This window comes from Panthera uncia, chromosome C2 (genome assembly GCF_023721935.1).
Source record: "Panthera uncia isolate 11264 chromosome C2, Puncia_PCG_1.0, whole genome shotgun sequence".
Taxonomy (NCBI): Eukaryota; Metazoa; Chordata; class Mammalia; order Carnivora; family Felidae; genus Panthera; species Panthera uncia.
Window position 1 is genome coordinate 7,517,116 of NC_064810.1, and position 10,732 is coordinate 7,527,847.

Below are 10,732 nucleotides of genomic sequence, written 5' to 3' on the forward strand. Positions count from 1 at the left end.
GTGCAACATAGTGATTCAACTTCTGTATGCCCTGTTGGTCTCTCCTACTTTCTTAAGATGGATACTCTGCACGTTAATTTTCGGATTTTCTTTCTTTTCTTTTTTTTAAAGATTTTTTTTTATGTTTATTTATTTTTGAGAGAGAGTGAGAGAGTGAGCACAAGACGGGGAGGGACAGAGAGAAAGGGACACACAGAATCCAAAACAGGCTGCACGCTCCGAGCTGCCAGCACACAGCCCGACATGCGGCTTGAACCCACAAGCAGCGAGATCGTGAGCCGAAGTCGGACGTTTAACCGACTGAGCCACCCAGGCGCCCCAGACTTTCTTCTTTTCTAACAGAAGCATTTAGACCTATACATTTTTCTCGCTTTCCATGTATCCTATAATTATGACATTTAGACTTTTGATATCATTCAGTTCCAATATTATTGAATTTCAGTAGGGTTTCTTGTTTGACAGAAGCTATTTAGAAATGTGATGGTATATTATGAAAGACGTGGTCATTTTTAAAATTCATCTTTTCTTTTTTGTTTTCTGTCCTGTGCATGCAAAGCTCCAGACTTGTATCAACTCATGCACGGAATTCATTCACAGGATTCTCTTCCCCAGTTCCATCCTCTGTAGGATTCCCCACCGTTTTCAGCTCCCAGACACCCGCTGCTCGATCTTCTGTCTAGAAAGACAGGATTTTCTCTGAATTCTAGCCACTTGTGCCCTGCATGGTCTCACAGACTCGGGTCACTGTCAGGGTAAAGCAGTGAGAAATGAGAAAAACACAACCACAAACTCTTTGTCCACAGTCCCCTTTTCCCATCCTCTGGCCAGATTTTCTCCAGGCTTTCAGTGCCTGTGACATACAGCACACAGAGAAGTTCCCGATGGGGCAACACTGAGGGCTGGGTGAGGAGAGGACAAACCTAGCGGGGACCCCCCCCCCCCTCTCATCCTCTGGCTCAGAGGGGCACCTTGTCCCAGTGCTGTGGTCAGAAGGACAAGGTTTCTCCCCGAGATTTTGTTGTCAGCACCTGCTGCCGAGTTCTATGCTGGGAACACTCTCATCTGGTTAAAGCCAGATGATGAAAAAGGAAGAAAAGAAAAAGGAAAAGCAAGAAATTTACCCCCAAACAAGTTGATCTTCACGTTTGGTACCCTTTTCCCATCTTCCCGCTAGTGTTAGACTTTCTGGAGTCTTTAGGCTGAAGATTTTGTCTAGAGAAGTTAGTTGTTTGTAATCAGCAGGAGAGAAAAGCTGTACTTAATTCTGTCTTCACCAGAACCAGAAGTCCTATCCCTTAGTTGTTTAATTGAACTTTTTTTTTATTAAAAATATGGATTTTGGGGGCGCCTGGGTGGCTCAGTCAGTTAAGCGTCCGACTTCGGCTCAGGTCATGATCTCGCAGTCCGTGGGTTCGAGCCCCGCGTCGGGCTCTGTGCTGACAGCTCGGAGCCTGGAGCCTGTTTCAGATTCTGTGTCTCCCTCTTTCTCTGCCCCTCCCCTGTTCATGCTCTCTCTCTCTGTCTGTCTCAAAAATAAATAAACGTTAAAAAATATATATGGATTTTGTAATTTTCCAGCACCTAGTTTATATTTTAGCTGTAGGTCCTTCATAGATAGTCCGGGATAACACTGGAAACAGAAACCTCCCACTTTCCTTCCTAAGGACTCAAGCCAAATTCCACACACGAATGAAATCATATGATATTTGTGTTTCTCCGACTGACTTATTTCACTTAGCATAATACCCTCTAGCTCTATCCACGTTGTTGCAAATGGAAAGATTTCATTCTTTTTCATCAATGAGTAGCATTCCATTGTATATATATACCACATCTTCTTTACCCATTCATCTGTTGATGGACATTTAGGCTCTTTCTATCATTTGGCTGTCGTTGATAGTGCTGCTATAAACATGGGGGTGCGTGTGCCCCTTTGAATCTCAACAGAGAACACGGGGAAAGGAAGGAAAAAGAAGATAAAAACAGAGGGAGACAAACCACAAGAGACTCTTAAATACAGAGAACAAACCGAGGGCTGCTGGAGAGGAGTTGGGTGGGGGGAGGGGTTAAGTGGGGGGTGGGCATTAAAAAGGACACTTTTCAAGATGAGCACCGGGTGTCATATGTCAGTGATGGATCACTGGGTTCTACTCCTGAAGCCAAGACTACACTGCATGTTAACTAACTTGAATTTAATTTTTTTTTATGTTTCTGATGTTTATTTATTATATTTGAGACAGAGAGAGTGTGAGTGGAGGAGGGGCAGAGACAGAAGGAGACACAGAATCTGAAGCAGGCTCCAGGCTCTGAGCTGTCAGCGCAGAGCCCGATGTGGGGCTCGAACCCATGAACCATGAGATCGTGACCTGAGCCGAAGTCAAATGCTCAACTGACTGAGCCACCCGGGCACCCCTTGAATTTAAATTTTAAAAAAAGGACTCACAAGCCATCTTTTTCCTGAATAACGGATCTGAGACATTACCAACCAACGATGTTAATTAAACTGCTTCTCTATAGTTTTCCTAAGTCAAGTCTTTTGACTTGACAACGAGTAGTGTTTGGGAAACTACAATGCTGAAGCGCTGTGCTAAATGCTAGGAACATGGAAATAAACAAGACCTACCAGCCCCAGTGTGATCCCAATTCAACAAGGGAAATGGACACTTAGAGGCAACTGCAAACAGTGGGATAAGGACCATGAGAGGGTATCACTGGAGTGTTATGGCACCCTGGGCTCTATAGTTTCAGCCAGGGACTGGTCAGTCACAGAGTGCTCCAGAAAGAAGATGATAAATTAGCTCTTGAAAGATGAGCGGGATCCCATTGGGAGAAGGATATTCAAGATACAGCAAAGAGATGAACACAGGCATAAAAGCACAAATGCCAAGGGCGGGAGAGTCAGTATGCCCGGAGAGTGGAGTGCGATCAGAACTGGAGATCAGCTTTTTCACGTTTCGCTCTTCACCAAAAGAAGCATCTCTTTTTCCAGAGAGATGTTTACTCACTAAACACCTAATGCAGGGGACTCCATGATTGTCTTCTTGATATGGAAAATAACACAACATACATATGCACTGATGTAACCTTGGCAGCTCTTTCTTACAATGTTAACCCAGTTGGTTGTATTTTGTTACTTCTTCAAATTCAATGAAAATCACATCTAAAGAATGGATTAGAACCAATGGCAATATGTAGAATAAGAATCTTTCTGCAAAAAAGGAAAATTATCAATTTACCCTAAAAACTCTTTTTAATATTGTACTATTGGATAAGTACATTAATATTATTTTTTATCCCTTTTTAAATGAATTCGGACACCACAAAAGGAATAAAAAAAGGAAAAGCATCCATGAGTATTCATTTAAATCTTACCTATTCACCTTTTTATTACAAAAATTAAACAATCTCATTAAAATGGTACTCTGAAAAGGTATTTTACTATCCCTATAGAATTCAATAAGTTATTCGTTTGCTAGGTACATAACAAAGTAACACAGACTGGGAGGCTTAAATAACATAAATTTATTGCCTCATAATTCTGGAGGCAGGAAGTCCAAGATCAAGGTAGGGTTGGTTGCTGTGGAGGCCTCTCTCTTTGTCATGCCAATGACCAGCTTCTTCCTGTGTCTTCACATGGTCTTTCCTCTGTACATATCTATGTCCTAATCCACTCTTACAAAGACTCTGATCATATTGGATTAGAACCCATCCTAATGATCTCATTTTAATGGAATTATCTCTTTAAAGACCCTATCTTTAAAAACAGTCACAGTCTGAAATACTGGGGGTTAGTACATCAACATAGGAAATTTTAAGGGAACAATTCAGCTCCTAACTGTACACAGTTTCCACAAACCAAGTCGGTATTTACATTTCCCTCAACAAATAACCCCATCACATACCTTTGAATCACTTTGTTTTATTGAATAAGTAAACTGTGGCATTTCCATTGAATGAAATAGTGTAATTGCCATATAAATGGAGTAACCGAAAAATTATACTGAAGAAAAACATTTATATTTGCCTGTGTAGTTGCCTTGATCAATGCTGTTTATTTCTCGATTTGAGTTACTATCTAATATCCTTTTATTTCATTCTGAAGGGCTCTCTTTAGTACCTCTCGTGGAGTAGGACTGCCAGAAATCAGTTCAGTTTTTGTTTACCGTGAAATGTCTTAATTCCTCTTTCTTGTGTGAAAGACAAAATTGTTGGATGTAGGATCCTTGACATATAGTCTTTGTCTTTAAGTGCTTGCAATGTGTCTTCTCACTGCCTCCTGGCTTCCATGGTTTCTGACGAGAAACCAGATGATGATATTGTTGTAGATCCCTTGTGTGTGATCGTCGTCTATATCCTGCTGCTCTTAAGATTCTCTCTTTGTCAGGGCACCTGGGTGGCTCAGTCGGTTAAGCGGCCGACTTCGGCTCAGGTCATGATCTCGCGGTCCGTGGGTTCGAGCCCCGCGTCGGGCTCTGTGCTGCCGACTCGGAGCCTGGAGCCTGTTTCGGATTCTGTGTCTCCCTCTCTCTGACCCTCCCCCGTTCATGCTCTGTCTCTCTCTGTCTCAAAAATAAATGTTAAAAAAAAATTTAATAAAAAAAGATTCTCTCTTTGTCATTGTGTTTCAACAGCTTGATTATTGACGTGTCTGAGTATGAATCTCTTGCATGAATCTTACTTGGAGTTTGATAAACTTCTTGTAAGTGTAGACCAGTGGTTTCCATTAAATTTAAGATGTTTTTAGCCATCGTGTCAAGTATTTCTTCTCCCCCTTTCTCTCTCTACTCTCCTTCTGAGATTTCCATTACGCATATGATACGATCGACGGTGTCCCACACATCTCTTGAGGCTTAGCTCAGTTTTCTTCTTTCTTCTCTCTTTCTGTCCCTCAGACTGGAGACAATCACAACTGACCTGTCTTCAAGCTCATGATTCTTTCTTCTGCCAGTTCAAATCTGCTGTTGAGTACCTCCAGTGCATTTTTCATTCATCTATTATACATTCCAACTCTAGAATTTAATATAATTTAATTTATATTTGTTTTTATATATGATTTGTATTTCTTTATTGATATCTTCAATTTGGTGAGACATCATTCTTGTAATTTCCTTTAGTTTTTTTTCACATATTTACAATAGCGAGTCAGGTGAGTCCAATGTCCCAGCCTCTAGGACAGTTTCAATGGACTGCTTTCTTCCTATACATGGGCCATACTTCCTTTTCTCTTCATAGGTCTCATAAATCTTTAAAGCCAGCATTTTAAATAATATAATGTGGCAACCCTAACAATCAGATTCTCCCTCCTCTCCAGGGTTTTTTGTTGCTGTTGCTGTTTGTTTCGTGACTTAGCGTGAGATTCAGGCAGTCTGTATAGTTTTGTATGTAGCCCCCTGAAATCTTTGCTCAGTTAGCTTTGTAATCAGCTAATGACTGGACAAAGGTTTCCTTAAATGCTTGGAATCAGTAAGTCTCCAGTCTCTGCTAAGGAGTGCTGTGTGCATGGTGGGGGGCAGGCCTTCAACACTGAGGTAGGAACTTTACAGCCTTGCCTTCACCTTCACTTCCTGCTTGCTCAGAGGCTCAAGGTCAGCCAGAGACAAGAGCTCAGGGCCTTCTCAGGTCTTTCCTGGGCATGTGCACAGTCCTAAACATGCATGTGGTCTTCTAGATTCTCAGGAATATGTCAGAGTTTTTCCAAGTTCCTTACGGACATCTTTCTCCAGCTTTTCCTTTTGTTTCTTGGTTAGCTTGTTGTTTTCCCCAACTGTTATCACTGCCCCCCAAGCAGCTGCAATTTTAAACAACTGCCTGGCTGTTTCTGACAACTGACCCAAGGTAAAAGGCTGCCTGCATTGGGCGAGCTCTCTGCCAGGTCACACAAAGACAAGCCTTGCAAGCGGGGTTTTCTAGGGAACCGCCAGACACATGAAGTAATGGCAGTTCTGAGAACGGGGCTTTGAAAGAGCTCCACCTGTGTTCTGACCTCCGCTAGCTGTTAGGCTGCTGGTTTTCACCACGAGTTGGGGCTGTTGGTTTTTGAGGCTCGTGGAGCTGAGCAGGGGGAGTTAAAATTCCACACCGTTCAGGGTTCTTACTAAAGTTCAGCTATTTTGTTCCTAAGGAAGCTCCCCTGGAATTCATTTACAGAGCTCTAAAAGAGTTTGTTTGGTCCGTGTTTGCCACTGCTCTCATTGCTTTTACGGGGGAGGAGGTTTTCAGAGGTTCCTCCCCTCCCCCCGCCGGCCTTCCTGGTGACATCCTCTTGGCGGCACCCGCTGCTGTTTCTTCATACCTGTATCCCAAGTGTCTGATTCTCTCTTCAGCCAGCTCCAACAGATGGTGAAGGTCCATTTAGATTTTAACTTCAGTAACGGTAGATTTTATTCCTCACTGCATTTGGTTACGTATATCGCCAGAATGGAAAGCCTAGGCGGATTTTATGTTATTTGACCATCGCTGGCTTCTAATCACTTCACAATAAACGTGTACCTCCTTTATGGGAAAAAAAAAAAGTTACTGAAGTTATTTTATCACCTTTTCCCCTTGACTTCCTGTGTACTCCTCATTCTGAGCCCATATGTCCCTGTCATCATCTGTCTTCCCCCGTCACACCCCAACACACATGAAGACTTGGCAGTTCGGACGAGAAATGCTGGTCGGGAAATAAAAAGCAAGACAGCGCCCTTTTCTTTTCCATATCTAGAAGTCCCGCAGTACTTGTGTTAGAGGCATAAAAGGGGGCTTTTGTGGGTTAGCCAGACAGACACTGCCAAAGGGTAGGATTCGGTTTGGGGATTAAGGAGAAGAACCCAGGGCTGGAGTGAGGGCAGCGCTGACTCGGGCCCTGACAGCTGAGCGGGGTAAATCACGTAAGTCCCTGGCACCCCGGTTTCTTCTTCTAGTCGCACGGAGCAAGTGCCATGCTCTGAAATCATCCTGTAGCTCTGAATCCTCCGTGGAAACACCCACACGTATTCTCTTCTCCCCTCTCCACCTGCACTCCACACAAAGCAGTTGCCTGATACACCTTATCGGCTGTGTCAATACACGACATGTGGACTGACTGGCTGTTTCCTGGAATGAATGAACACTGACCACGGGACAACTTTTGTGCCTCACAGGTAGTTTGGCCTTGAAGGATCCCTTATTCATTTTTTTTTTTAAGTTTTAATTACATGACATTTTACAATCTTATTAGAGTAAGGGTGACTATTTTAACGTTTTCTTCTACCTAAAAGTTCCTTGTTTTGTTCTGATTTTAAAAGAATTTTTATAGGTCCCTAAAAAGCAGTTGTGGGCCCTAGGCCCAGGGACCTGCCTAGCCAATGGAGAAGTCATCCTTGAGGATGGGTGGAGTTTCCCCCATTCTGTCGTTTCATATTTTTAAAAAAGCTGCTCCTGGGGTCCCTGGGTGGCTCCATTGGTTAAGCGCCTTACTTCGGCTCAGGTCACGATCTTAGGGTTCATGGGTTTGAGCCCCACATCGGGCTGTGTGCTGACAGCTGGGAGCCTGGAGCCTGCTTCGGATTCTGTGTCTCCCTCTCTCTCTCTCTGCTCCTTCCCCACTCGTGCTCTGTCTCTGTCTCTCAAAAATAAATAAACGTTTAAAAAAAAAAAAAAAAAAGCTGCTCTTGACTCCTGGGCTGCAGTCGCTCAGATGGCATTTCTGTGCAAACCAGGAAAAGGTTGCTTATGTTTAAGAAGAAGGGACAAGCCTTGAAAGTATTATGGTTATTGCACAGTCTGAATAACTATCCTCACTGGGCCCGGGGCAAGTACAGAGTGGGGGAGGGGGGGGGCATCCCTTCCAACGTCACCTCGAGCGGCAGTCGGGGCCTGCACGGCACGATGGGAGGAGAGTAACGCTGATCCATGACGTTCGGCTGGAGGGCCTCCCGGGTGTAGTTCCATAAGCCAAACTTCACCCTAAGTCGATGGCCGGGAGGCTCAAGTCTCCGTAGGGCTCAGGCGAAGCCCTGAAAGCCACGGGAGGCCAGACGCGCGGCCTCCGGGGTCTCCAGGCGCGAAAAGCGGACAGGGCACGAGCACACGTGACTGTGCACCTGTGCGCACGTGCCTTCCCGTGCGTGTGCACGGCCGCGCGGGCGCGCGTGGCTGGCTGTGGGCCAGGACGCTCCCACGGCGCCCTGGCGCTCCCCCCGCCCCGCCCCGCCAAGTCCCGGCAGCGCCACCGCACACTCCGGTAGTAGCGTCCGTCTGCGGCACGAATCACACTCTCGGTCCTAAGCCCTGAGCCCCGGTGCGGGCCGCAGTCTGAGCAGCTCGGGGCCGCGACCACCGCCCGCCCGCTGGGCCCACTTGCCCAGGGCAAGGCCGCACTCACTAAAGCCTCCGTCCGTCCCCTTCCTTGCAGGAATGACGTGCCAAGCTCGCAGCTCCTACGTCACCAGTGAGATCCTGTGGGGTTACCGCTTCACACCTGTCCTGACGCTGGAAGACGGCTTCTATGAGGTCGACTATAACAGCTTCCACGAGACCTACGAGACCAGCACCCCATCTCTCAGTGCCAAAGAGCTGGCCGAGCTGGCCAGCCGGGCGGAGCTGCCCCTGAGTTGGTCCGTGTCCAGCAAACTCAACCAGCGCGCAGACCCGGAGACGGAAGAGGAGGAGAAGAACCTCGAGGAGCAAACAGAAAGGAATGGTGACGTGGCAAACCTAGAAAACGAATCCAGAGTCTAGTCGCCTAGCCGGGCGGCTCCTCCTCCCCTCCCCCCGCACAACCCCTCCTCGTCTCTCATGCTCTCTCTCTTTTGTCTCTCTTCCTTGGTTGTGTATGGATTTGCATTTAGTTCTGACATGGCCAGAAAGCGAGTCTTCGAGGTGTAAAATATCTACCTGCCCTCTCTCGGTTTTGCAGATGGACGAGGCAGACGCAGATTTGGTGAAGGTGCCAAGCGCCCTCCCTCGCGGCCCCAGCTTGCTCTCTTCCCGAAAAACCACGCATCCGACTCCTAGGGACTTAAGCTACTTACCTGCATGTCTTGTACAATAGCAGATCACTCAAAGAGTGTGTCAGAGATCTCACCTGGGATATGACAAGTTAGGTCTCTGGTGCCTATTTACTCATGCAGTGAGACATAGCGTATAACCCTCGGTTTTATAGATCCCAATAAATTCCATCTGCAGGGCGACGTGCCTGCCCCCTACAGGCATTGCAGTTATAGGACCCGGGTCAGGGAAAGACAAAACACTGTACATATATATGCCTTATGTAATTATTTTTCTTTTTGCAGTCAGTAATAAAACACAGCATGTACGAAAAGTACTGTAGGACAGAACTTCCAAATAATGTACATAGATGTATAATTACTGTAGGTTTAGATATATAACTTTAGAAATAAGATGCAAAAAAAAAAAAAAAAAAGATTCCCAATGTACAGTAGGCATTTCTGTTCTGATGTCTTTGCTTTCTGAATTTCTTTGGTCCCATCGATCACTGGCCCTTAGTGCATGGCCTTTGTTCTGTGTCCCAGACTGGTAGTGTTTGGGTACCTCTGTTCCCTTGCTTATCCTCTCACTGAATCTAATAAGCCATAGGTCTGGGGGAAGTTAGGCGGTCCGGTACATGGCAAAACCCACCACCAATATCCTGAGATACTGTGAAATGTTTACAAAACTGAGGTCTCTCTCTCTTTTTTTTTTTTTTTTTTTTTTTTTTTTTTTTTTTTTTAGTAACAGGAGCCTCACTGACTAGCCTGGGAGAATATTCCAGGGGGAGGACACTCTCTGGCATGTCAGCAATGATGTGTTTATGCTTTTCACATGAGCTGTCACCCTTTGTAGTACAAGAGTTTGGGAAACTCTTCTCCTGCAAAAACCCATGGATTCCCCAGCTGTTCCACTCTGTAATTGTGAGAAACTATAGACCTAAAAAAATCAGACATGGTAATTTAGCAGAAGACGGTTTGGGTCTAAAGCCATGACATTCATGAAGGCGTGCAGTGGGCGACATGTATTATAATCATTCACCTCACACACTTTGACTCCATCCGGCTCTCTCCCTGCCCCTCTAGCTTATCCATCAGCATTTTTCGCATTTGTATTTATTATTATTCGTCTTCTTTTATTATTCTGAAATAAGGGTCAAAGATTAAATCAACAATCTAGGTGACTATGAAATCTCTCTAGAGCATGCCACAGGCGGGAAATCAAATCCAAAGTGTCTCCCAATCAGAAGAAAACAAGCAAAAAAACTGCAGCCTTAATTAATTTTAATCTGTGAAGATAAATGGAAAGAGGGAGATTAAGAGAGAGAGAAGAGAAGGAAGGAAGGAAGGAAGGAAGGAAGGAAGGAAGGGAAGGAAGGAAGGAATTTTGTACTAAAAAATCTAAATTTCAAAATGAAAAAAAATTTCAAGTAAAAAAGATAAGGAAGAGGATGTTAGACAAAAATCTCAAGGGCAGGTGGAAATTTTGCACTGTAACAGATCTTTCACATTAATTTCACAATTTTAAACTCTTTATTCCCTAAACAGTCGCCCATCATAAATATTCATTGGCTGAACTCAAGTTCATTTTCAGCTCCCACAGCTGTGCTCAGTTTGAAGCTTTGTGCCTTGGAGGTCAAAGAACTCAAACTAGCTATCACTCCCTGTTGCCCTTGACTTCCCTGACCAGATTGCACAGGCCTTCGCTGTAGTTCGGGGACTTGGCTACTAAAAAGCATGTCCCAGAGACAAGGAAAGTGGCTCCTCAGTTTAACACAGGGGTC

The 10,732-nt window shown here is 44.9% G+C and overlaps 1 protein-coding gene across 1 annotated transcript; it reads left to right on the forward strand.

Moving 5' to 3' along the window:
• Nucleotides 1-8,216: 8,216 nt before the first annotated feature.
• On the forward strand, nt 8,217-9,682 carry LOC125920734 (G protein-activated inward rectifier potassium channel 2-like). Its single transcript, XM_049627857.1, has one exon. The coding sequence runs from the start codon at nt 8,377-8,379 to the stop codon at nt 8,698-8,700; it is 324 nt and encodes a 107-aa protein (XP_049483814.1). The 5' UTR covers nt 8,217-8,376; the 3' UTR covers nt 8,701-9,682.
• The last annotated feature ends 1,050 nt before the right edge of the window (nt 9,683-10,732 follow it).